This window comes from Rhinopithecus roxellana, chromosome 11 (assembly GCF_007565055.1).
Source record: "Rhinopithecus roxellana isolate Shanxi Qingling chromosome 11, ASM756505v1, whole genome shotgun sequence".
Lineage (NCBI taxonomy): Eukaryota > Metazoa > Chordata > Mammalia > Primates > Cercopithecidae > Rhinopithecus > Rhinopithecus roxellana.
The window spans coordinates 77,812,233-77,840,144 of record NC_044559.1 but is presented as its reverse complement, the minus strand read 5'-3'; the positions used below and the strand labels follow the sequence as shown (position 1 = coordinate 77,840,144).

Genomic DNA, 27,912 nt, shown 5'->3' with positions numbered 1-27,912 from the left:
TTTCTTCAGATCTCTCAAGTAGCAAGTGATGAAGCTGACACCATATTCTAGTAGACTAGCTCCAGACCCCTTTGTTCCACAAGAACCACCCTCGCAGGTCCCACACCCCTTTCAAAGCCCAGCCTCTCACCTGGGCAGCACAGATGCTGTACTGCGTAAACATAGCCTCATACAAGGCCATCAGCCCACTCTGTCCGGCAGCTGCACAGGCTCGTGCTTCTAAGACTGGAATTGCCTGTAATATACCAATGAGACAAGGTGTGGTAGGGAATGAGGGAAGAAGACCTGAAGGTCCATTTTAACGTGTGAAGAAGCAGCACTCACCATCTCTTTCAGCTGGTTCTGCCCTGAGTGTAGGGCCTGCCGCACGCTCTGAGACAGAAGGATCTCATGGCGCAAGCGTTGTTTGCCAAAGGCTACAGCTCCGCTGGTCACCAGCATCATCTCTCTGCCTTGATTCTGCAGCACTGATACCTGGCATTGAGAAAGGAAAGGGGACCACAAGTCACTGCACTGTCTCGTTCATCTTTTCACAAGGGATGGAGGTAGGGTGGACTATTGAGTAGATCCCAAATGCTGGTTTATGAACCAGCATGTGGCTGGCTCTGGAAGAATCAACCAGACTGTCTAGTAAAAACACAGATTTCTACATCCTGTCTCAAATTTCTGTTTAGCAGGTGGCAGATAAAAATCAGACATTTTAATTTATTTTTTAATTAAAACAACTGGCTGGGCATGGTGGCTCATGCCTGTAATCCCAGCACTTTGGGAGGCCAAGGCAGGCAGAACGCCTGAGCCCAGGAGGTTCAAGACCACCCAGGCAACATGGCAAGACCCAATCTCTACAAAAAATATAAAATTTAGCCAGGCATGGTGGTGCATGCCAGCTATCTCAGGAGGCCGAGGTAGAAGGATCACCTGAGCTCAGGGAGGACGAGGCTGCAGTGAGCTGTGATCGCACCACCACACTCCAACCTGGGCAATAGAATGAGAGAGATGCTGTCTCAAAAACAACAACAACAAAAAGAACCCTATGAAAAAAAATTTTTTAAGACAGAGTCTTGCTCTGTCACCCAGGCTGGAGTGCAGTGGCAGAAGTGTGGCTCACTGCAGCCTTGGCTGCCTAGGCTTAAGTGATCCTCCTGCCTCAGCCTCACAAGTAGCTGGAACTACAGGCTCATGCCACCATGCCTAGCTAATTTTTCTTTTTTAATGCATTTTTGTAGAAATGGAGACTCATTAAGTTGCCCAGACTGTCCTCAAACTTCTGGTCTCAATCCATCCTCCTGCCACGGCCTCCCAAAGCTGTGATTTACAGACATAAGCCACCTGGCCTAAGTAAGACATTTTTAATAAGGAAATTCTGGTGTCTAGCCAAGTTTTACATCTATAGGACATGACTGTATTAGGTTGGTGCAAAAGTAATTGCATGTCAATTACCATTGACAGTAATGGCAAAAACCACAATTACTTTTGTGCCAACCTAATATTTGCAGGGAGTGTGTAATATAGAAGGCCTAGTTGCTCCAAGAAATGAAGCCCAGAATAAAAGTCCGCAGGTAGGAAATGCAATGTAGACTCAGCAGATGGCTTCTCAGGTTCTAAGGCTTAACCTGAGTAAACGAGGCTGTTCTGGTGGCACATCTAATCCTATGGGTTGCCTCTGCCTACACCAGGGGCAGATGCTGACCTTGTTCTGCTCTGCCTCCCCAGAACCAAATGTGGTCATTTTGTTTCCTACCTTAAGCAGACCTACATGATAAAATTAAAGACTCAAGATGCAATAAAGTCAATATTCCTAAACTGTCCTTTCCTTCTGATGTCTGAACCCTTTTAACTGGTCCAGGAACTCACAAACAGCTATGATAAACCATGATTTAAAACAGTAACAACTTTTTTTTTTTTGAAACAGGGTCTTGCTTTGTCACCCATGCTGGAGGACAGTGGCACAATCACGGCTCACTGCAACCCTGACCTCCAGGACTCAAGCAATCCCCCCACCTCAGCCCCCTAAGTAGCTTCCCAAAGTGCTGGGATTACAGGTGTGAGCTACTGTGCCTGGTCCCGACAACAATATTTTATCACAGAAAGTTTCAGCTGCCTGAGGTGGGAGGATTGCTTGAGGCCAGGAATTCGAAACCAGCCTGGGCAAAATAGCAAGACCCCATATCTATGAAAAATTAAAAAAAAAAAAAAAAAAAAACAGCCAAGCAGCATGTGCCTGTAGTCCCAGCTACTCAGGAGACTAAAGAAGGATCCCAACTGAGCCCAGGAGTTCAGGGCTGCAGTGAGCTATGATTACACCACTGCATTCCAGTCTAGGCGACAGAGCAGACCCTCTCTCTAAAATAAATAAATAAAAATAAAAAAAAAAAAAGAAAATTTCATATTTAACCGAAGTGGTGAGAATAGTATTATAAATCCCCATGTATATACCACACAGTTTCACCAACTATCTCTCATGGCCAATTTCCTAGTCTCCAATAACCGCTCTATACCCTCACCATTGTTTTAATACAAATTCCAGGCAACAGACATGTTATTTCATCTGTAAATAGTTCAGTAATAACTGCTAAAAGATAATCATATATATTATATATAATATATAATTATATATATTTCTCTCTCCACAAAACCATTATCACCTGGAATATTTCAATGATTTCCTTCATATCAAATAGCCAGTGTTCGTATTTTTCCAATTTTTTTTTTTAGCTTGCTCAAATTGAGATGCAAATTAAACCCTGCATTACAAATTAATTGAAGTGTCTCTCAAGTCTCTTTAATTCATGGGTTCCCCTCTCCATCAGTTTTCCCCCTTGTAATTTTTGTGAAACTGAGTTGTTTATTCTTTAGGATTTCCTAGCCTACATTTTCCCAATTGTGTCCTTATGGTATTAATACTGCACTTTGTATATCCTATAAACTGCTGTTTGGTATGAAGGCTTTTTTTTGCCCCAACAAGTCTTTATAAGTTGTGGTGTACACGTCCATCAAGGAGATACATAATGCCTGGTTATCTTTCTTTTTGTGATGTTAGCATCTGTTGATGATCATTGCCAAGATCCATTATTCCATTAGGAGCTGCAAAATGCTGATACTCTAACTCAATGATTCCTTCATTTATAATCTGGAATAATTCCAAAAGGGAAACTCTCCTTTACCAACTATTTGGTTACCCTGAGGTACAGATTGCCTATGAAAAGCAGGACAAATGTGTGTCTCCTCCCCTTTACTAATCCATTTTCAATATAATGAGTAGCTTCTCTAGCGCCCTCCAAAAATGGCCAATGAAATTTTTTTTTTTTTTTTTTGAGACGGAGTCTCACTGTCTCCCATGCTGGTGTGCAGTGGTGCAATCTCAGCTCACTGCAAGCTCCACCTCCCAGGTTCACACCATTCTCCTGCCTCAGCCTCCCAAGTAGCTGGGACTACAGGTGCCCACCACCACGTCCAGCTAATTTTTGTATTTTTAGTAGAGACGGGGTTTCACAGTGTTAGCCAGGATGGTCTGGATCTCCTGACTTCATGATCCGCCTGCCTCGGCCTCCCAAAGTGCTGGGATTATAGGCACGAGCCACCACGCCCGTCCATGAAGTTTTTTTTTTTAAGTGTAATTATGAACTCATGGATTTAAACATTTTTTTTTTTTTGAGAATGACTCTCACTCTCGCCCAGGCTGGAATGCAGTAGTGCTATCTCGTCTCACTGCAACCTCCACCTCCCAGGTTTAAGAGATTCTCCTGCCTCAGCCTCCCAAGTAGCTGGGATTACAGGCAGGTGCCACCATGCCTGGCTAATTTTTGCATTATTAGTAGAGACGAGGTTTCACCATGTTGGCCAGGCTAGTCTTGAACTCCTGACCTCAGGTGATTTGCCCGCCTTGGCCTCCTAAAGTGTTGGGATTACAGGTATGAGCCACTGTGCCCAGCTGTGATTCCCTTTCTTGATGTTCAAATCATCCCATTTATGGCCAGTGGAAACCACTTTAAGTTGGCTCCTGAGTCCCTCTGACATGATAAGATGACTATTAGGCAGGCCCTGATGGAGACAGCTCTTCCATTACGTCCACATGCAGCCCTAGAAAGAAAGCTGGTAACCTTTCTTTACCAGGTTTTTCCTACTCTTTTCATCAAGTTTCTCCTCCGTTCAAAATCTTCGGTCTGCTTTTGAGACTGCACTCCAACTCACATAGTTGGCTTCAGAGCCCTGCCTAATGCAATGATCCACTTTTTTTTTTCATTCTTTCTAATGAGACCACCACCTCTACTTTCTAGCTTGTCTCCTCCCTGGCCCACAGCATGCCATACTCATTCCTGTCTGTCCTCTATCTGGAATCCGCTCCTAGAGCCTGTCCCTTCCCCAGAACCACTGGATTACACAACTGCACAGGCACGTCACACTGTATACTTACTAGCATGGAACTTTTCCCCTCTGTTTGTGCAAATCCCATCAGTTGTCAAGGCCTAGGCTGAGTTCCAGCTCTCCTAGAAAGCCCCAGGAACAACCACACTCTCATCTGAGTTTCCCATCTCCGGACCCATCGCTCACTGTCATTTGGGCCCACTTATTTGGATATTTACTGCCCTGAACAGTCACCTTAATGTCTGGGGGGTCCCAGTTCTGGCTTCCAAAGGGTAAAGACTGTTATATCTCTAAGGTAGAGAGGGTAGAGAGGCTAGTGCCCCTCACAGTATAGTCTCTTAATATTTTTAAAATTTATCTGATGAACTCAATCTAGAAGGTGGGTTTGATCATTGCTGTTTTTTTTGTGTGTGTGGGGGGGGGTAGGGGCTGGGGGTCAGGATTTCGCTCTGTTGCCCAGGCTGTAGTGCAGTGACTTTATCATAGTTCACTGCAAACTTGAGCTCCTGGGCTCAAGCAACCCCCCTGCCTCAGCCTACCAAGAAGTCAGAACTTTTTCAGACAGGGTCTTGCTCTGTCACCAAGGCTGGAGTGCAGTCAGTTGCGTGATCATAGCTCATTGCAGCTTCAATCTCCCAGGCTCAAGCAATCCTCCCACCTCGGCCTCCTGAGTAGCCAGGGCCACAGGAATGTGCCACCATGCCTGGCTAATTTTTAAAAAATTTTTTGTAGAGATGGGGTCTCACTATGTGGCTTAGGCTGGTCTTGAACTCCTGGGCTCAAGCAATCCTCCCGCCTCAGCCTTCCAAAGTGCTGGGATTACAGGTGCAAGTCACCATACCCAGCGATTTCATTTTTGTAGAGACCGGGTCTCACTTTGTTGCTCAGGCTTGATAATTATTTAGAATAGAAAATGTAAGAAAAAAATTGTATCAAGTTTCAGGTTAGCAGTTTCTCAATATTAATGCCTCAGGAAAGTTGTTTTTTAAAAACTGAAAATTTAATTACGAGGGTAGTGTAAAATTTCAGATGCCATAGAAGACCTCTTGCTTTATCTGTGGGATGCCTGGATGTCTGGATTTTTACTTTTGGCCAAATCTGGCATGCTGCCTGTTTTTGTAAATGAAATTTTATCAGCTCACGGCCATGCTCATTCATTTATGTATTGTCTGTGGTTGCTTCTGCAGAGTTGTGTAGTGGAGACACAGAACATATAACCTACAAAACTAAAATATTTACTATCTGGCCTCTTGCAGAAAAAGTTTGCAGGCCCAGCACTTTGGGAGGCCAAGGCAGGAGAATCACTTGAGCCCAGCAGCTGGAAACCAGCTTGGGCAACATAGCGAGACCTCCGTCTCTACAAAAACTACACAAATTAGCTGGGCATAATGGTTTGTGCCTGTGGCTACAGCTACTCAGGAGGCTGAGGTGGCAGTATCACTTGAGCTCGATAGGTCGAGGCTGCAGTGAGCCATAATCATGCCACAAAAGTCCAGCATGGGTGACAGAGTGAGATCCTCTCAAGACAAACAAACACAGCTGCCCCATCCCAGAGACACTTATTAAACAGCTAGATGTGAAACCCAGGCATCTCCAGGCCCGAGATGATTCTACTGCATAGCCAGAACTAAGAATCTCCGACAGAAACAGCTCTTTATCATCAAGAAGTCTGAGGCATGAACTGCATGAAGTCACCCCTACTCCTTCACATCCCCTTTTCTTGCCCTAAGATGCTGTGTCTCACTGGCATCTACGTGAGGAAACAGTTTTCACATTGGGTTAAATCTATTGCACTGAAATCACAATTATTTTTGTAAGTCGATGAGCAACTTAAACCCAATTTGAAGTAACAACTTAAAACCCCAATTTTAGTACAGCATAATTTCTATCTTGGCAATCACCTGCTCAACAATAGATGCCAAGCGCCCCAGGGCCAGGCCACATTCATCCCCTCGGGTCACGACAGCACTGCCGAGCTTCACCACGATTCTCTTGGCATGCTTCAGTTCACCGCGGTGGGCAAAGGACTTGCCATGTGTACGACTGAGGGGTACAGTGATAAAGGGGATGTTGCTCCAAGAACGAACATGTCTGATGACTGAAGGCTGGATACAATCTGTAGCCATCAAAGTCAAATGCAAGAAAAAAAGAAATACTCAACATAGTTTTTCAATAAAAACATACATGCTCAGTATTAACCAGTTTAGATACCAAAAAAAGCATTATCATTATTAACTGTGTAAAACTAGCACAGTATATCAAAAGCTCTATCTAGCATATTCTTATTTTAGTATTGTATGGAGTTTACAGCCAGTATGCAGGTCATAGGCATACTCAAATGCTGTTGGTGAAGAGTACAAACACATTAATCTCTCTTGAAGACAGGTTGGCAAATGTATCAAAAGCCTTTAAAAAAGTTCTCTAAAAAAGAGATTTATCAGAAAGCTATTCATCACCGTGTTACTTATTATCAGAAAAATCAGAAGCAGAGTAAATGTTGGATAAAGGGAAAAAGATTAACATTTTTAGAATTTTTAATAATGTACAACAATGCTTATGATGTTAATTTCATATATATATAAACACATAGATGGATAAAATTAATGGAAAATTAATATTTTATCTGATAGGATTATAAGCAATTTTAAATTTTCTTCTTTGTTCTTTCTTAGATTTTCCAAGTTTATGCAGTAAAGATGCATTGCTTTCATAATCAGAAAAATATGGGTGTTTCTAAAGAAATCATATTACTATAAAAAGAGGAAAGAGCCGGCCAGGCATGGCAGCTCACACCTATAATCCTAGCACCTTGGGAGGCCAAGGCAGAAGGATCACTTGAGGTCAGGAGTTCAAGACCAGCCTGGACAACATGGTGAAACCCCGTCTCTACTAAAATACAAAACTTAGCCAAGCGTGGTGGTGGGCACCTATAATCCCAACTACTCAGGTGGCTGAGGCAGGAGAATCGCTTGAACCCGGGAGGTAGGGGTTGCAGTGAGCCAAGATCGTGCCACTGCACTCCAGCCTGGGCGACAGAGTGAGAGTCCTTCTCAAAAAAACAAAAAAAGAAGGAAGAATCTGATTAGCAAAGACAGTAAAGGACAAAGTAAGTGTATGAATAATACAAAATCTCAACTAGCCTATCTACAATTTCTCTTTGATGAATCCAGATGCCTTTGTAACAATGATGAAATAAACCAAAGAGCTTTCTGAAGGAATAGCAATGTTAGAGTCAGATACTTGCTATCCCCTGGGACACCTGCCTCTAACCAATTTTCTTGATTCTTTTTCTTGTAACACTGTACAAGATTACAGATATTTTGTACAGATGAACAAAAAAAAATTATACAAGATTTCTAAGGAGGAAAAAAATCTTGATTAAAAGCCAAAGAGGTACCCGCATAAAGCCAGAAGTAAAAGAGTAAACGCTGAATGTCAGGCACAGAACCCCTTCAACACTTCTCATGGGCCCAACACCTCCTGCTTAGCTGCTTACTAATTACCCATTCGTCCTTTCTCACACAATTACCAGATCCCCAAGTATTGGCCAGGCATACTGCCACCAGTCGAAAGACTATATTTCCCAGGCTTTCTTGCTCAGATAGACAGGACCATGTGACCAACAAGATATCTGGCTAACAAGATACAAGTGAAAATGTTATGTGGAATTTCTAGGAACTTAAAAGAGACATGCTCTCTTCCCTTCATCCCCACTGCTGCTTGGAACATGGGTATGAAGGCTGGAGCTCAATCACTCATTTTGAAGTAGAAGGAACTGTGAAGCAACAAGAATGAAAGAGCAGGGATCCCTGATGATTCCACAGTGCTATTCTGGAAGCCCTGGACTGCCTATCTTCTTTCAGGACTGCTAGGCTTCCTTCAGGAGAGAGAAATACATTTCTATCCTGTTTGAGCCATTATTATTTTGAGTTTCCTGCTACATGCACATAATTGTAACTGACATAGAAGGAGAATGACTGCATAGGCAGATGGGCTGGGTGAAGTCTCCGTGGGAGAGAAGATGCTGTCAATCAGTGGGGGTGGAGGAGCACTAACAGCAAATAGACCTTCCTCCTTGATAGCAAGAAGCAAGACACGGTGGGTAATATAGGTTCTCAGCAGGACTAAGCTTTAAGCAATTCCCTGCAAAGACTTTTCTATATCTTATTACAAGCAACTCATAAATATTCAAATGAATTACTAAAATAATCATTCCAAGCCACCTTTTGAACCACTGTTCTATAACTTTATTAGAGAGTTAAGTACCTTCACTTGAACCAACCATTATCACTTCCCTTTATATTGTCTGTCTATAAATGACAATTTTCTGAAAACCTCTTTAGACCTCCGACTCTCTCCTGGCCACTAACTCACTCTCTAACCACAATCTACTGATGGTGGGTAAAGCAGGCAGGAGCTTATTCTCATGAATGGGAAGGCGACTATGGGTTCTTCTCCCTTCCCGTGTCCTTCACACACAAATCTTAGAAAGAACATTTCTAACAAAGTAGTGAAGATTCATTTCTTCCTTTCCTTAAATAACCATTTTTCAAATGACTATATTTCAGGTTTGTGGAGATATAAGAAAGATAATATGATTTTTTTTCACAATAGGCTTGGCATCTAGATCTGGGCACACAGCTACTTAGTAAGCCATTATCCGGGATGGAACTGGGATTCTGATGGCATTGCTGGATCCGCAGATGCATGGTCTCTTCCTGCTGCGGGAGTCCCTGGGACTAAAAGATTGGTTTGTTGTTGAGGGTGAATTTTGTGGAGTGCTACTTTCCTTCATTAGGTTAATTATTAATAATATAGGTACCCTACTCTGTTTTCAGGAATATTATCCTAAGCAATATGTACACCTAAGTCTTAAGTTTAAAAGTTGTACACATAAAGGTTTGGTCTCACTGATCTGATAGAGAGAAGGGTGGTGGAGGGACAGGCTTACTTCCCTAGGGTTTGGACCAGGGATCATCAGTGGCTGTTTGCAGAGCTCAGACCTATGCCAAGTATCATGTATTATCCCTTTGACAGCTGTCAGATCTAGGCTTTCCGGCTTTCTCTCCTGTTCGCTGGAGGGCCTATCCTGACCTGGAAGGGGTGGTGAGCATGGGTGGAGCAGCCTGAGAGGGTACCTCAGGAACATGGGTAGTGGCATGCATGTCTGTCCAGCTGATCAAATGGTGATCAAATGGTAGAAGCCAATCAGAATCCAGCAGCCAGGCTAGCATGAAGGAGGCTAACCCACAGTCTGTATCAGGAGAAGAGGGTGGGTGGCATGGCTCAGTGCCAGGTAGTCAAGGGTCATTCTGCCTGGAGACAATAGGGTAACAGCAGTAGATAAGGCCTGTTAGGGATCAAGAGGAGGTCACCACTATTAATAAGGTTTCATGCAGGTGACTCAGTCAAATCCAGTAGGTTCTAGCACAAAGGAGAGCTTCATGGGACCCAGGGCTTTTTGGGTTTCCTATTGAACAACACCTTTTACCTTCCAAGGTTGACCCTACATTTCTTAGGGGGTATTTTTTAAATGTTCTACAGTGTATTACACTTGTTAGGGTCCATACTGAAAATGGAGAAGGCCTTGATTAGTTTGGAAAATTCAAGGTTTCTAGAGAAGTAATTGTTTCCCATCTTCTAAAGAACTTTTAGGCTCTAAGTTCCAAAGAAAATCTGTCCCCTCCTAGTAGGTATGAGGGCATAGTGAGGTGTATGTGTATACAGGTGTGGCGTGCTGGGGGATGGGAGGGGTTGACCATGTTCTTCTCAAGGGCCACAGATTATACTCTTATTACTCTTAAGGAGAACCGTTTACTTCTTCAGCATCAGAGTCCTTATGCCCAGCAACCAATGAGGCTGTGTTCCAGGCCTCAGCAAGAAGGGACCCTCACATGACTTCTCTTTTTCTTTCTGGCCTTCCATTGCCTTCTCTGTTTGTCTCCATAAGCTTTCTCATTTTGCCTTTCTTTTCCTATTTTTTCCCCCTGCTATTCTGCTTATCATGATCAGTGAGAGAGCTCCATTCCAGAAAAATCCAAATCCCCAAATCCAAAACCTAGGGAAACAATTAGAAAGTGCCTCCTTCTGTGAATAAGCCTAACGAGGATAAGTATCAATAATAAAATACTGAAGTGAATACTTACCACATACCAGGAGTTGTGCTAAGTATTCACATACCTTCTACAGGAGTAAAAAGGATAAGCATTGGCTCTGGAGCCAGACTGCCTGAGTGGAATCTCAACCCCTTCACTTACTTGCTGTCTCCCTAACTATCTCATAAGGTTGGTATGGGGGATAAAACAAGTTCATGCATGAACAGAGATTGGCACAAAATAAATACTCAATGAATACTAGCTGGTACTATGAAAAAAGTATGCCAGGCGCGGTGGCTCAAGCCTGTAATCCCAGCACTTTGGGGGGCCGAGACGGGTGGATCACGAGGTCAGGAGATCGAGACCATCCTGGCTAACATGGTGAAACCCCGTCTCTACTAAAAAAAAAAAAAAAAAATACAAAAAATTAGCCGGGCGAGGTAGTGGGCGCCTATAGTCCCAGCTACTCGGGAGGCTGAGGCAGGAGAATGGCGTGAACTCAGGAGGCGGAGCTTGCAGTGAGCCGAGATCGTGCCACTGCACTCCAGCCTGGGTGACAGAGCAAAGACTCCTTCTCAAAAAAAAAAAAAAAAAGTATTACTTATTGTGACATGGCATATATATCCATGGTTCCTGGTTTATAACTCTAATAGTGCTTTTTACAGTCTTTCATTATAATGTTGGTGTAAGGAAACAGAATCTCTCTCTCTGATCTTCTCCTGAACTCCTTTCACCTGCTCAAGGCAGGACTCTAATTTGATTGTGGGTTGTAAGACTCTCAATCCAGAGATGGTCCTGCCCCATACCTTGGAGGAAGAAATATTGCACAGAAAGACCAAGATAAAATCTGAACAGACAGGCCCTGCTGGGTTACCCCACTCAGTCTATTAGTATTAGGTCACATCCTTTTTGTTCAATCACATTTCAACACAGTTGTCCATGCTTTAATCATGCCTACCCCAATAAGTCTCCATAAGAGTTTCAAGGGGACAAGGTTCGGAGAGCTTCCAGAGAGCTGAACATGTGGAGGTTCCTGGAGAGTGGTGTGCCCGGGACGGGCATGAAAGATCTGTGCCTCTTACCCCACACCTCACCCTACGTATCTCTTCATCTGCATCCTTTGTAATAAACTGGTAAATCTAAGTGTTTCCCTGAGTTCTCTGCATCACTCTAGCAAATCAACCAAGCTCAAAGAGGGGATTGTGGGAACCCCAACTTGAAGCTGGTCAGTCAGAAGTTCCAGAGGCCTGGACTTAGGACTGGTAGGAAGGTGGGGATGATCTTATGGGACTGAGCCCTCAACCTGTGGGCTGTCCTCAGGGAGGTAGTGTCAGAATTGAACTGGAGGATACCCAACTGATGTCCACTGCAACCCCCACACATTTGGTCACAGAAGTCTTCTGTGTTCATTGTTGTCATGGAGTGAGAGCAGAGGAAAAATAGTTTGAGCTTTTCTATACTCTACCTTCATCATCATTGTCGTCATCATCACCATCATCATCATCTCACTGAATTCTCATGAATTAAGCCTTATAAGTTAGGTATTATTATGAGTTCCTTATTGTTGTTACCCGTTTTATAAATAAGGAAACCGATGTTCAAAGTAACTGAGTAATTTACCAGTGTTGCCAGATTACAAAAATGGCCACAATCCTTTTGCAGCTTCTCCATTAACAGGTAAGTCAATTTTCCAAATTTCTTAAATTTGGGCTGGCCCTGTACCTTGCTTTGACCAAAACAATGTGGCAGAAGGAACAGTGTATAAATTCTGAGTTTACATCTCAAGAGGACTTGCAGCTACCATGCTTGCCCTTCTTGGGCACCCTGTAAGCATCACGCGAAGAAGCCATGAACAGCCTGCTGAAGGATGAGAAGTCACATGGAACATAGGTGATGTGTCACCCCAGCAGAGGCCCCTTCATCCCCAACAATTAGCCCTAAGTCAATCTGAGACCTGACACAGACACAGAACCACTGTGCAGCTGAGCCCAGTCCAAAATACCATTCCACAGAATTGTGACCTAAACAGACAGTTGTTTTAAGCTACTAAGTTACTTAATAAGGAAAAGGGCTAGTTTTAAAAATCCAGGACCTGGTTCCAAATCCTGAACTTTTTAGCCCTTATACTCTATATGAATAGGAAAGAGATTTTTCTGTCTAATGACAAGCTTGATTAGTTGATTGGCAAGTCATCTTGCAATGAAACCTGGAAATGGACTACTGATAAGATTTAGGTGATATCGAGGAGCTAGTCAAGTCAAAACATCGTAAACAGCCTTTCAACAAATGATGCTGGAACAACTGGTATTAAAAGTTGAAAGATGAACATTGACCTACACCTTACACCGTATATACAAATTAACTCAAAATGGATCACAAAGCTGGGTGCAGTGGCTCACACCTGTAATTCCTGCACTTTGGGAGGTCAAGGTAGGAGGATCTTTTGAGACCAGAAGTTTGAGACCAGCCAGAGCAACATAGACTCCATTTCTACAAAAAATTTTTTAAAAAATTAAATGTGCCAAGACTGGGCAACATGGCAAAACCCTGTCTCAACAAAAAATATAAAAATTAGCTGGATGTGGTGGTGCACGTGTATAGTCCCAGCTACTTGGGAGGCTGAGGCAGGAGAATCGCTCGAGCCTGGGATGTTGTGGCTGCAGTGAGTAATGACTGCATCACTGCTCTCCAGCCTGGTTGACAGAGCAACACCCTGTCTCAAAAAAAATAAAATAAAAAATAAAAAAAAACAAAGAAAAAATTAGCCAGGTGTGGTGGTATACCCCTGTAGTCCTAGCTACCTGGGAGGCTGACGTAGGAGGATCACTTGAGCCCTGGAGGTTGAGCCTTGATCGTGCCACTATGCTCCAGCCCTGGGTAAACAACAGAGCAAGATCCTGTCTCAAGAAAACAAAACAAAAAAAATGGATCATGGATTTAAGTGAAAAATATAAAACTATCGAACTTTTAGGAAAAAAATAGGAGAAAATCTTCAAAATCTAGGGTTATACAAAGAGTTCTTAGACTTGACCACCCCAAAAGTATAATCCATAAAAACAAAAGCTGATAAATTTGACCTCGTCAAAAGAAAAACTTTTCCTATATGAAAGACCCTGTTAAAAGAATAAAATGACAATCTATGAGACTGGGAGAAAATATGTGCAAACCACCTATCCAACAAAGGACTAATACCTGGAAGTGCTATGGTTTGCATATGGTATGGCCCTACCAAGTCTCAGGTTGAAATATGATCCTAAGTGTTGGAGGTGGGGCCTGGTGGGAAGTGTTTGAATCACAGGGGCAGATCCCTGACGAACAGCCTGGTGCCATTCTCAGAGGGAATGCATGAGTCCTCACTCTTAGTTCCCATAAGAAATGGTTGTTAAAAAGGGCCTGGCCATTTCTTTTCTCTCTCTTGCTTCCTCTCTGGCTATCTGATTTTGCACATACCAGCTCCCCTTCATCTTCTGCCAAGAGTAGAAGCAGCCTGAGGCACTTACCCAATTCAGTTATTGGTGCCATGCTTTTTGTACAGCCTGCAGAACCATGACAAATAAACCTCTTTACTTTATAGCCTCAGATATTCCTTTATAGCAATAAAAATGGACTAAGACAGGAAGATAGAGAGAATTCTCAAAATTCAATAGTAAAAAAACAACAACAACAACAACAACTTTCCAATTCAAACTGAGCTAAAAGCCAGGTGTGGAGGCTCATGCCTATGATCTCAGGACTTTGGGAGGTTGAGGTGGGGGGATCACTTGAGGTCAGGAGTTTGACACCAGCCTGGCCAACATGATGAAACCCTGTTTCTACTAAAAACACAAAAATTAGCTGGGCATGGTGGTGGGCACCTGTAATCCCAGGTACTCAGGAGGCTGAGGCAGGAGAATCGCTTGAACCTGGGAGGCAGAGGTTGCAGTGAGCTGAGATCACGCCACTACACTCCAGCCTGGGTGACACAGTGAGACTCCATCTCAAAAAACAAAAACAAAACAAAATAAAACAAAAACTGAGCTAAAGACATGAACTAACATTTCACTGAAGAGGATATAAACACATGAAAAGATGTTCAGTATCATTAGCTATTAGGGAAAGGCACATTAAAGCCACAATGTGATATCACTACATACCTATCAAAATGGCTAAAATAAAAAAGAGTGACCACATCAAATGATGGTAAGGATGCAGAGAAAGTGAATCACTCATACAATGCTAGTAGGAATGTAAAATGGTACTGCCACTCTGGAAAGACAGTTTGACAGTTTCTTATAAAACTGTGTTAGGCCGTTCTTGCATTGCTGTAAAGAAATACTTGAGGTAATTTATAAAGAAAAGAGGTTTAATTGGCTCATAGTTCTGTGGGCTGTATGGAAGCATGGTGCTGGCATCTGCTCAGCTTCTGGTGAGGCCTCAGGAAGCTTATAATCATGGCAGAAGGCAAAGGGGAAGCAGGCATCTCCAATGGTGAGAGAGGGAGCACAAAGAGAGAGTGAGGGGGTGGTGCCACACACTTAACCAGATCTTGTGAGAAGTCACTCATTATCTCGAGGACAGCACCAAGGCATGAGGGATTCACCCCCATGACTCAAACACCTCCCACAGGCCCCACCTCCAACACTGGGGATTACAATTCAATATGAGATTTGGTAAGGACACACATTCAAATTATATAAAAAACTAAACATGCAGCTGCAATCTGACCCAACAACTACACTCTTAGGCATTTATCCCAGAGAAATGAAACTATGTTCACACAAAATCCTGTATATGAATGTTCATACCAGCCTTATTTTAACTGCCAAAAAATGAGAGCAACCCAGATGACCTTTAATGGCTGAATGGTTACACTAACTGTGATACACTCAGCATTAAATACTACTCAGTAATATAAAGGAACTAACTGATACACACAGCAACTTGAATGACTCTCCAGAGAATTATACTAAAGAAAACAGAATCCCAAAAGGTCACATACTGGATGATTCCATTTACATAACATTCTTATAATGACAAAATTATAAAAATGTAGACCAGATTAATGTTGGCCAGAGGTGAGTAATAGGAAAGAGGACAGTGGCTGTTAAAGAGAAATAAAAAATCCTGTGGTGATTGAAATGTTCTGTATCTTGATCGTATCAATGTCAATACCTTCGTTGAGATACTAGGTGAAATTGGGTGAAGGGTATAAGGGACCTCTTTGTACTATTTCCTAAAATTGCAAGTGAATTTATAATTAGCTCAAAATCTAAAACTTAATTACAAAAAAAGTAATGAACAAAAATAGCATGGGGTCGGGCACGGTGGCTAATGCCTGTAATCCCAGCACTTTGGGAGGGAGGCCAAGGCGGGCGGATCACCTGAGGTCAGGAGTTAGAGACCAGCCTGGCCAACATGGCAAAACCCCGTTTCTACTAAAAATACAAAAATTAGCTGGGCATGGTGATGCACACCTGTAATCCCAGCTAATTGGGAGGCTGAGGCAGGAGAATCGCTTGAACCTGGGAGGCAGAGGTTGCAGTGAGCCAAGATTACGCCACTGCACTCCAGCCTGGGTGACAGAGCGAGACTCAAAAAAAAAAAAAAAAAGCATGTAAAAATTTATTTTGGGGGCAATAAATACAGGAAACACTTCATTGACACAAACACTGAGAACATTTCACCAGGCGACTACCTCTTTGCCTCCTTATTTGGTAGAATTTTGTCCAATTCTGCCAAATTACATCTTTTTTTTTTTTTCTCTTTTAAACCTATTTTCTTGGCTGGGCATGATGGCTCACGCCTGTAATCCTAGCACTTTGGGAGGCCAAGGCGGGCAGACTGTTTGATCTCAAGAGTTCAAGACCAGCCTGGGCAACATGGCAAAATCCCATCTCGACAAAAAATAAAAAAGTTAGAGTCACTGTGGAGGTGTGTGCCTGTAGTCCCAAGTACTTGGTGGGTTGAGGCAGGAGGATTGCTTGAGTCCAAGAGGTCTGGGCTCCACTGAGCTATGTTTGTGCCACTGCACTCCAGCCTGGGTGACAAAATGAGACCCTGTCTCCAAACAAACACTTTTTTTTCTCTTTGAAAACCTTGTTGAAACACACTTTGACTATCAAACTTGCCACATACTCATAAGTTATCTATGGTACATACGAGATCTGGAGACGGTTGTACACTGGACCCAGGGCAGGAGATGTTGGTTGAAAGGCTGGAACCCACAGCGGTAAACTTGACTCAACATGTTGCGACGTGGTCACCGAACAAAGTATCTGCAGAATACATTTTTTAAAAAGTGAGTAATGAAAAATACTGGAGAATTCATTTCATTTCCCTCTACTTCCCCTTACTCTCAGAGTAAAAATCTGACTCTCCTGCTCTAAACTCTTCTGTATTAGGGAAACTCCCACCTCCTCTATATTACAGAAAAGAGAAAGAGTAAGTGGCTCTTTTCTAGGTCTCAACCCTAGACCTTCGTTTCCTAGGACCATCTTAGTTTTTATGTAAGCAAATAATAATGCAGGGTTAGGAATATTTTGCGACACAAAAAATATCTGCTGTTTTTGGTATCTTGCAAATTAAAAAAAAAATCTTTCAGGTGCAATGCTTATGTATTAATACTAAATCTTCATATAATTCCTGTAATGGATCCAATATCCTAAAACAACCATGTCCACCTTTCTGCTAACACCTCCCAACAGAACTGGGAAACGCACCTATTTGAAATGTCAGCTTGATCCTTGCCAGTCAGCCATGAGAAGCAAGAGGAAAGGCCAGAGGCTGCTGCCATGTTTTTCTTCCTGATGCCCCAGGATTATAAAGTAACTCTTGTACCCCTGGAAGGCAGTGGCAATGTCTGCAACTGGCTAACATCTTAATCCTGTGGAGGATGAGAACATGGCTAGAAATCTTGGTTGAGAACATGAGGCAGTTATGGGCATTTCCTCACCCTGGGTCAAATTTGAGACTTTAGACAAAGAATAGTTTATTTCACAAAAAAGTAGGGGACTCCTTCCTATATGTACAGAGAGAATAAGCCATTCATTATTGTAGCTCTTTTTTGTTTGTTTGTTTGTTGAAGATGGAGTCTTGTTCTGTCGCCAGGCTGGAGGGCAGTGGAATAACCTTGGCTCACTGCAACCTCTGCCTCCTGGGTTCAAGCGATTCCCCTGCCTCAGCCTCTCAAGTAGGTGGGACTGCAGGCACGGTGCGCCACCACACCTGGCAAAGTTTTTGTATTTTAGTAGAGTTGGGGTTTCACCACATTGACCAGGATGGTCTCGATATCCTGACCTCAAGATCCACCTGCCTCAGGCCTTGTGGCTCTTTTTATGCTACAGAGACACTGCTGTTTACACAAGAAAAACACTTCAGTTTCTTTGTTTGTGGGCCTCCGTTTAACTTCTGTTCTATGGATTGGTGGATATATCCCAGCCCTCTTAAATGTGCCTCAGAAGACTAGCATTTAGCCCCATAGTGAAGAAAAATAAGGCATGGTGTTATTGCTTTACAATTTATACTGCACAAGGCACCGAAATAGGACAGAGAATGGAAGGATACAGCTGTTCTAAAACATATGGCATCTAGTAGGCAACAAAGTACTAATTGATCTTGTTATTTCAGTTTTTTGATAACACTGAAGTATGATTTTGGCACATGGTCTATGTTTGCTGCTTATATAAATTCCTTCAATAATGGCTGCTAAACAATTATTTACATGTGAATTCTCCAAAATAACTATAGAAGAGCCAAAGGGTAGAACAATCAAATTCCAGTTCCACCTGCCTAAGAAACCTTCCCCAGCAACTCTAGTCTTCACAGCTGGATATATATTCTACAGGTTAGATTTTAAATAGCCCGTGACTACTGCTTTTCCCATATGGATTACAAACTTTCCATTGACAATATGGCAAAAACGATGAGGAACAAGGCCTTTGATATTGGTCAGACTTGGGTTCGCGCTCTGCACTTGCTATCTGTGTGTGTGTCTTGTGGAGAGCTACCTAATTTTTCTAAGCCCCTGTTTCCTCACTTATAAATCAGGGATACTAACACTAAGGACCTCATGAAATTATAGCGAGAATTAAATAAGATAATGCGTGGAAAATGCTTGGGTACAACAGATGGTCAGTAAACGTCAGTTTTCCTCCTTTTGTCTTTTAGGCACTAATGATGCCTTACGATTATTTTCTCCTTAATTTCCTTCAAGATTCATCACAGGAACAAAGAATTCAACGAATATTCACTGTTAGATACAATCACACACATATACTGACTGTTTACCTCTCTGTTACCCAAGAGTGATTGAAAGCTCTGAACACTTATGGTCACTGAATTAGAGGTTGAAGACCGACACAGAAACTAAGCCTCCTGGCCTCTTCCGTGTACCACTATCTCTGACTGACCTCGCAGGTTACATCTACTCTGTCACTGTAATGGATAGCTCACTCTGCCAGAGTGTATTACGCCCTCGAGAAGCACACAGTTGATCCCAAGGAGCAAAGAGTGTGTGTGTGTGTGTACGTGCGTGTGTGTGTCTGTCTAGACTCATATCTAGATTCGTGTGACTGCGTCTAGACTCTCCGTGTGTGTTTAGACTCCGTATCATCAGTTGAAAAAAGTTTTCATGTTCTGACTCAAGACATTTCTCAAGTATCTCTTTACAGACTAAACAGAAAGCCCTTATCTAACTGATTTGAACAGAGAAGTGAACTTCAGTCCCAACATAGTTCATCCACAAACACATGCTCGGTACATGGCTCACCACTTAAACACAAAGATCCGATGGGCCTCACCACCTCAGAGAGCAGGGGACAATGATGGGGGAAGGGATGAGGTGGGGTATCTGGGTGCGCCCTGCTGTAACAGGAAGACCCCAGCATACACAGAATGCCATACTGGAAAGGGAGTCTGGCTTTGAGGAGGGGATCACGAACGCCTGGAGGGCCGCGGGGAACTAGAGACCCAGGCCCGGGAGTCAGCGTGTGGCCAACTAAAAACCCGCGGCATCCCGGCGCTGCCACCACCGCCACCACCGCCACCACCAGTGCAGGCTCCGGACTCTCCGATCGAGAAGGGGCCCGCGGAGGCCTGAAGTCTCCCCTTGGCCCAGTTCCTCACGTGGTGTACCCAGTGGAGGCCGGGGAGGTCAGGGGCCCGGAGCCATCCGTAGATCCTGGGGCCGCCGCGCACCGGCATATGGGACAGCGCCGGGGTTTTGCAGCGCGCCCTGGGCGGCCCGGCGCAGCCGCCATCCCTCGGCCAAGGCCCACACCTTACCCGCGGGCCAGATCCCCGGTCCCCGGCACCTGCTCCGGCCGCGCCCCCGCTACTCTGACCAGCGGCCCGGCGCTCACGCCCCTCGCGCTTGAGCCTGGACGCGCATCAGCTTCCGCAGAGACGAGGTCGCCTAGACATCCCCGCCGCTCGCTGCGTACCTGCCTCACCACCGCCGCAGCCGCTGGGCACGCCACGGGTCCGCACTCCACACCGGGCTGATTCCGGCGCTCGCTCGCTTTTTCTTCCGTCCACGTCCCGCACGATGACGTTACGTCAGTGGCGTAAAAGTAAACCTGGGCAGCTGGGCCTACGCTGTTGACGTCGGGCGAGGGGCTGGCCTGGAGCTGCGGCGCGGCAATGTCGTAGGCCCCTTTCGAGAATCAGGCCTGCGCTCCACGTGGCGGGCCCGCCCACCAGGCCCGGGCTAGCTCGAGGAGGCGGGACTCGAGTTCAGGGGGAACGTCCACGTCACGGGAGGGGACAGGGGCCGGGGACAGGGGCGAAGACAGCTTCCAAATGCCGCCCCAGCGGGCCTTCCAGGGAGGTAGAAGAGGTGCCTGGCATCCTCCGCTGCTGGTAGATTTCATAAGGTGTGTTTGTCAGTGTTAACCATTTATATCCCGGGCACACCTCGGAAATAGGTTGGATCAACTTACTTACATTAATTACTCCAGGCACATCCTGGAATAGATTGGATCAGTTTACAAACATTTGAAAACTTTGGCTCCTTAAATGGAGGCATTTTGACACTGCAATCAAATTGCTTGCCCCCTGGTCATCTGGAGATTTCCCCAGTGGTCCCATCTCAACTCTCTTTCATCAAAGGCAGTTGTAAGAATATTGCATCGTAAAATAAGATATTCAATCTCTGACAACTAGAACTATTCCAAAGGTGAATGCAGACTCACCTTTAAAGAGAGACCAAGAGAGACCACAAAAACCTGCCAGCACAGTGGTGTGTGCCTGTACTCCCAGCTTTCTCTTAAAAAGAAAAAGAAAAAAAGTGAAAACACAGATTTTTCTCCCTCTTTCCTTGCTGTGTTTTGCTCAAAGGACACATTCCTGCATAGGCATATAGTGCTGGGTGGTGGGAGGGCAGCACTTGATAGGAGGTTGGGCACAGAAACGCATCTTGCCCTTCTGTCGTCCCTGATAACACTGCTAAGTTTATTCATTTTCTTGTTCATTAAACACTGACTACTGCTATGGTCTGAATATGTCCCCCAAAATTCATATGTTGGAAACTTAATTCCCATGCAAGACTATTGATTGGGAGGTGGGGCCTAATGGGAGGCATTTGGGTCAAGAGTGCACACCTTTATGAAGATAGTGACCCTCATGAATAGATTAATGCTGCTATCAAAAGCTTTGTGGGGGTGGGTGTCCTCTGCTGCTCTTCTGCCCTTCCGCCATGTGAGGATACAGCAAGAAAACCCTCATCAGATGCTGGCACCTTGATCTTGAACTTCCTAGCCTCTAGAACTGTGAGAAATAAATTTCTATTATTTAAAAATTATCCAGTCTGTGTTATTGTATTTTAGCAGCACAAAATGGACTGAGACAGCTAGTTAATGTACCAAGCATTCCCTGGGTGTGGAAGAAGACATAGTTGAGTCCACAGCCTTATGAAAGAGAGAGATATATGAGCAAATAATTACAATACCATGTGATAAATACTAAAGAATGGGATGGCCAGACATTCAGGGATGGCTGAAATGGTTTGACTTTGTGTCCCCACCCAAATCTCACCTTGAATTGTAATCCCCATAATCCCCACCTGTGGATAGTGGGACCTGATGGGAGGTGATTGGATCATGGGGGCTATTTCCCCCATGCTGTTCTCATGATAGTGAGTCCTCATGAGATCTGATGGTTTTATAAGGGACTCTTCCCCCTTCACTTGTTTGCTCTTTCATGCCTGCCACCATGTAAGACGTGCCTCTTCTCCTTCCACCATGACTGTAAGTTTCCTGAGACCTCCCCAGCCATGTGGAACTGTGAATCAAGTAAACCTCTTTTTTAAATAAATTACTCAGTCTTGGATATGTCTTTATAACAGTGTGAAAACAGACTAATACGTGGCTTTAAAAAGAGTTGATATTCAAATTGTGCTTTGAAGCGCTAGAAGTAAGGGGTTTACCTAAAAGAGGAGAGGAGTACAGGATCATATGAGGAAGAGGGAATAAGGGAATGATATATGCAGAGGTGTGAGACACCTTGTGAAAAGAGGCTACTTGCAGTAGAACATGACAGGAGAGGGGTCTGACTGGGATCCTACCTTACAAAGCGTTTTTTGTGCTATGCTAAAGATTTTGAATTTTATAATCCTCAAAAACAAAGATATGACTTTTTAAGTGCTGGAATGGTATGACCAGATTTTTGTGCCAGAAATGAGTAAAGAGGCCTAGAGCTGGAATGTTGATTATCCTATTGCAAAGGCCCAGGTAAGAAATGGTGGCCCAAAAAAACGCTTCAGCAGAGGAATGGGGGACAAAAAGGAGGGAGAGCTGACAGTACTTATTCAAAGTGGGAGAGTGAGAGAAGAGCAGTGCTTGGGAATCTGATGATGCTGCAATACCATAAATCAGGAAATCTATGAGGTGAGTTCTCGTGAGATCTGATGGTTTTATAAGAACCCTTCATCCTTTACTGGTTTGCTGTCTCATGCCTGCCACCATGTAAGACATGCCTCTTCCCCTTCCACCATGATTGTAAGTTTCCTGAGGCCTCCCCAGCCACGTGGAACTGTGAATGGGGAACAACAGTTCTTTTGGGTGACGAATGAGAATACGAAATGTGTTAAATGTGGAGCATTTTGGATTTGCAGTAGGGTAGAAAAAAACAAAAGAAATTAAATTTCCCTAAAATAAGTTATATCTGGTATGTCATCTTTTGTTTTAAGATTCTTATCATGTACTTAGAATGAATTAGGTGACTGTGGGTATAGCTAGAGCCAAGGGACAGGGGCCTTCACTTTAGAAGGACTGTTCTGGTTCTTAACTCACAGATTACCTTATGGTAATAGCTTGTCTGCCTTCCCTGCTAAAAGATAGGCTCCTGAGAATAGGGAAGTATATTCATGGAACATAAGAAATATTCAATAGATATTTGATAAATAAATAAAAGTAACTACTTTGGTTTAGTTTTCTCAAATAAGAAATAGGGCTAAGGACACCATCCTTGTCTATCCCATAGGGTTGTGAAGAGTATAAAAAATGAAAATCCTTTAACATTGTACAGACATTTTCTATTTTATTTATCGCTCTTATTTTTATTACTATTTTACTACTAATATTCTATTCCATCAATAAAGAGAAAGGAGTGGAATATGTAACTATGGATTAGGAAAAATTAAATTTCAGACATATGAGCTAGTTTTTCCCTCCATAGAAGTCAAGGAAGTAATTCAGCTATGATATTTTTTCTGTGTATGATAAAAAGACTGACTCTTTTTTTGACTGGAGAGATTTAACTTTTGTCTCAGCAATTAGAAATAAGGCTGGACATGACCAGACAGTCACACAGAAAGTGGGACATTTAGTATAGGTCTATAAGAATGCAGGATTCAGAAGTGCTTCTTTAGATGCCATCTAAATTATTTTAGGCTTAAATTACCTTAATCTCAAGTTATTTAATTATAAAAACAGACACTCATTCAAACAGGACAATTTACTAGAAGGAGTAACTTATAGTCTCCAAAGGCAGAAAGTCAAATTGGGTCTCACAAGGGGCAGGGACAAGAAACTCAAGATGGTTCTCCATCTCTAAGTCTTTTGCTAACACTTTTCTTTGCCCATCTGTTTCCTTTTCTCCACTTTTCCTTTAAGATAGTCTCCATTAGTGAACATCTGCTGGAAAATGGCTTCCCTAGCTCTAAAAAGTCTTTCCAGTTAGTGCCCACTCATGACCCATTTCAAGTCTTGGTCTAAATTCCAAGTTCCTGTGAGAGAAAATTGTACTGGTCTAGACTGGTTCAGGACTCCATTCTTGGTCCAGTCACACATGTAATGGAAAAATGGAGGCTGTCTCCTCCCCTCCTTAAGCAAAGCTCTGAGCAGTTGGAATTCTGAGAAATGGTGGCCATATTCAGGAGTTGGCAATGATGGGACCCTAAAATGAAACCAGTTTGAGCCACACTATGCAGCATTCCACAGTTTCACAAACCAAGCTGCACATCAGAAGCACCTAAAAAACTTGACAAAATACTGATCTTGGAGTCCTCACTTCCCAGAACTGCCTCTTCCACCAGGGATTCAGAATCTCATTAATATGCTGTGAAGAAAACCAAACTATCTCCCAGTTCTGTCTGTCTGGCTTTCAAGTCCCCACAAAAGGAGCTGCCATCCTGCTTATCTTGGCTGCTTGGCCCATTCAGTGTTTCTACTAGTCACTTCAGGCCCCGAACCCTCCTGCCCATGAAAAACCCTGGGCCTTCATGAGGGTTGTTCTAGACTCCTGGGATCACCTCCCTCCCACTCAGTCTCCCAGTGCCCTACATCCTGCCATGTTAGTTCCAAACTTGCCCCTCACTAGTCTAGGCCACACTGATTGCTTTTCTGAACAAATGTAGTCTCCTGTGTTACATGTCAATCTCCCCCCACTAAATTGTTAGGTCACTGAGGAGCTGCACCTTACAATTCCACATTTCAGAGTTTCACTGAAGTTGTTCTAGTACATTCTATTCTTTAGATTCAATTCTTTGTAAAATGGATTTAAAGTTTAAAACAAGTAGATTTGATATCTTCCACCAAAAATTTGCCTTAATTACAAGGCTAGGATAATTCTGCTCCAGACCTAAACCTTTTAATATTTTCTATCACAGTTCCCAACCAATTCCTACCTGTCCAAGAGTGATATTGGAAATTACCTTGTTTTCTCTGCAAGCCAGAATCTCTGAACTGGCAGGGCAGGCAAGGCCCTTCGTAAGCTGCCACTGCCTTGTGCTAAAAAAAAAAAAAAATAGATTTTATGTTGGACTCACTAAAGTCAGTGTCACAAAACTGGGGTCTTCAGAGTATATCTCCAAGGAAAAGAACCTAAGTCCCCTGATTTAAATGGTATTGTGTATTTATGAAAGTTTTCTCCCTCCCTGCACACCCCTCATCCTTTTTTTGGGACAGTCTTGCTCTTTTGCCCAGGCTGGAGTACAGTGGCATGATCATGGCTTCCTGCAGCCTTGACTCCCGGGGCTCAAGTGATCCTCCCACCTCACGACTTCCTGAGTAGCTGGGACCACAAGTGTGTGGAACCATGCCTGGCTAAGCTTTTCTTCTTCTTTTTTTTTTTTTAGACAGAGTTTTGCTCTTGTTGCCCAAGCTGGAGTGCAATGGCGCAATCTCGGCTCACTGCAACTTCCGTCTCCCTGGTTCAAGCGATTCTCCTGCCTCAGCCTCCTGAGTAGCTGGGATTACAGGCACCCACCACCATGCCCAGCTAATTTTTGTGTTTTTAGTAGAGATGGGGTTTCACCATGTTGCAGGCTGGTGTTGAACTCCTGACCTCATGATCCACCCACCTTGGCCTCCCAAAGTGCTGGGATTACAGGTGTGAGCCACTGTGCCTGGCCGGCTTTTCAATTTTTTTGTAGAGATGTAGTCTTGCTACATTGCTCAGGCTGGTCTCAAACTCCTGACCTCAAGCAGCCCTCTTGCCTCAGCCTCCCAAAGTGCTGGGATTACAGAAATGAGCCACTCTATCCGGCCTTTTTTTTCCCCCAAACCTCACACACATAGAAGCATAATCAGGAGGCAGACCACAGGTCAGCTGCCTTCTACCATGCTGCTGGAATTAATACAACAAAGCTCTCAACTAGTTTTATTTTTCCTCACCACAATGAACGGAAGAAAAAGGCAGAAATAAATGGTAGGGTCATTTGCTAGTAGAAAAGAAAGCTGGGATTCCCCATTTACTTCGGAAACTGAGGAGAAAGAACTGCTTTCCCCACTCGTGTCTGGGCAAAGGGTGTGCCCAGATGTTGGCAAAGGAACCGGACAAAATCGACAGCCAGCAGTTTTCTGTTCCAAACAGTTAGCTCCACTACAGTCCAGAGGGAAGCTACTCCTGAGGTCACTCAAGGTGACAGCGGAAGTGTTTCTGTCTTTCTGCGTGGCCCAACTGTGCCTGAGGGCAGATGGATTCAGCCCTTGTAAACATTCAGTTAGGTGTAACATAACCAGAAAGGCTGGAGGAAGGCTCTTGGCCTTCCCAGCTTGAGAAACAGAGGGCCTCCTGTGTACCTGGTGGTCTGCAGAGCCCAAAGCAGAGAGCTATGATGAATAAAATATTTTTATTGCTTTTCTAAAATAACTCCTTTCATATAGAAGGATTCCTTCAGTTAGGTCCTCTATTATCCTAAATGCTCTCTGGTCATGAGCAGGTGAGGATCTATTTAGCCAAGATAAGTGGCTGCCTCAGAGTTTCCCACAGGGAAAATTGAAATCTGATTATTTTCTTTTCTTCATGTAGTCTCTAGGTTGAGAACTCCAAGTAGTAAGAGGCACAGGATAAGGATGGGAGAGACTGAGCATTTTTGAGAGAATACTCCTCTGCTGAATACCACTCTGAAGGGAAAGAAGAAGTCAAATGGCAATTTCCAGTCCATTTTGGGTTGGCCCCTTGGAGGCTCTGGCTTCTGGGTAATGTCCACAAAGTTCACAATAGTTGTCAAAGATACTTCTGTAACTTGTTGAGAATCCTACAGGAAGAAAGTCAATGACAGGTCAGCGCTTGGTACCCATTCATATAGCACTCTAACTTGGCTATTATCATTACTTTTCCTGAAGAGAGAAATGAATTATTCTAAGCAAGATATACCTTTATCTCATATTGGTCCTATGTAGTTCTCTTTCAGTGAGACACAAGGAAATGAATATCTTAGCAACAGTCAATGATAGCAGAACTGAACAGTTACACCTACCTAAACCCTGACTCTAGCTTCCCTTAGCTGGGGAGCTGCCTGATATCAGAGAGGCCACATGGCAAAACTGCTACTCTTACGTGCTTAGCAACTCTATCAGAAGGCTCCAGGCTCTGAAACAGTACATATGTACAAGTGGAAGTAGTAGTAGCAATTCTATTCCTTCTCAAATGGCAGAAAGAAAGGTCACTCACAGACTCTCAGGGTTGGAAGGATCTTTCCAACCACCCACCAATTCATGTCAAATAAAACAGATGTTCCTAGAAGGGATCTTGTCAGACTGACTCAAGTATCTGACCTAACAGATGTAGCTTTGGTAGATATAGCTGCAGCCTGATGATGTCTGGAATCATGTTTATCTAAAATGAATTCCCTTTGTTTTGACTCAGCTCAACAAGCAAACTTTTGATTATAAGTTTTGGACAATAAATAATTATTTTGTTAAACTTGAAAATTTTCTTCATTCACCGTCCTTCACTCTGATGAACATATTATGCATTTGCTGTGGTCTTTGGCAACAGTAAGTACCAAGCTCTGGGAACATAATTTTGCCTAGAATAACTCTCCTAGGGACCGCCACTTGTTTGTTTTTAGAGACAGGATCTTGCTCTGTCACCCAGACTGGAGTGGAGTGGTGCGATCATCGCTCACTGCAGACTTGACCTCCTGGGCTCAAGTGATCCTCCTGCCTCAGCCTCCTGAGTAGCTAAGACTATAGGAGTGCACAACCACATCTGGCTAAATTTTTTTTTTTTTTTTGAGATGGAGTCTCACTCTGTCACCCAGGCTGGAGTGCAGTGGCACAATCTTGGCTCACTGCAACCTCTGTCTCCCAGGTTCAAGCGATTACTCGTGCCTCAGCCTCCCAAGTAGCTGGGATTACAGGCACCCATCACCATGCCTAGCTAACTTTTTTGTATTTTTAGTAGAGATAGGGTTTCATCATGTTGGCCGGGCTGGTCTCGAACTCCTGACCTCAAGTGATCCACCCGGCTCGGCCTCCCAAGGTGCTGGGATTACAGGTGTGAGCTACTGCGCCCGGCCTGGCTAATTTTTGTTATTATATTTTTTTGTAGGGGCAGTTGTCAGTGTTGTCTATAAGTTGATTTAATCAATGTGCTATTCTAACTCATTTCAGAGCCAGATGCATAATATGTGCATCAGAATGAAGGAGGGCAAATGAAGAAAATCTTCAAGTTTAACAAAATAACTGTTTATAGTCCCAGGAAAATTTCCATGTTCATCTTGCTATGTTGCCCAGGTTGATCTCAAACA

The 27,912-nt window shown here is 43.6% G+C and overlaps 2 protein-coding genes across 10 annotated transcripts in view; both read right to left on the bottom strand.

Annotated features, from left to right (window-relative positions):
• ALDH18A1 (aldehyde dehydrogenase 18 family member A1) overlaps positions 1-20,145 on the bottom strand; it is a 51,743-nt gene extending 31,598 nt beyond the window's left edge. For 2 of the 7 annotated variants that reach the window (XM_010366288.2, XM_030940748.1), the window contains exons 1-5: positions 19,880-20,145; positions 16,599-16,714; positions 6,267-6,481; positions 325-474; positions 131-235 (exon numbers count right to left, since the gene is read on the bottom strand). In XM_010366288.2, the coding sequence (XP_010364590.2) occupies positions 131-235; positions 325-474; positions 6,267-6,481; positions 16,599-16,686 (558 nt within the window). In that variant the 5' untranslated portion in view covers positions 16,687-16,714; positions 19,880-20,145. Of the gene's footprint in view, positions 1-130; positions 236-324; positions 475-6,266; positions 6,482-16,598; positions 16,715-17,158; positions 17,320-19,721 lie in introns of those variants that run through there. The other 5 variants (XM_030940749.1, XM_010366289.2, XM_030940745.1 and 2 more) reach the window with 5 other exon arrangements.
• Positions 20,146-25,512: 5,367 nt separating this feature from the next.
• Positions 25,513-27,912, bottom strand: part of TCTN3 (tectonic family member 3) — a 30,260-nt gene continuing 27,860 nt past the window's right edge. For all 3 annotated transcript variants that reach the window (XM_030941037.1, XM_030941038.1, XM_030941039.1), the window contains one exon: positions 25,513-26,415. In XM_030941037.1, coding sequence (XP_030796897.1) covers positions 26,179-26,415 — 237 coding nt within the window. In that variant the 3' untranslated portion in view covers positions 25,513-26,178. The remainder of the gene's footprint in view (positions 26,416-27,912) is intronic.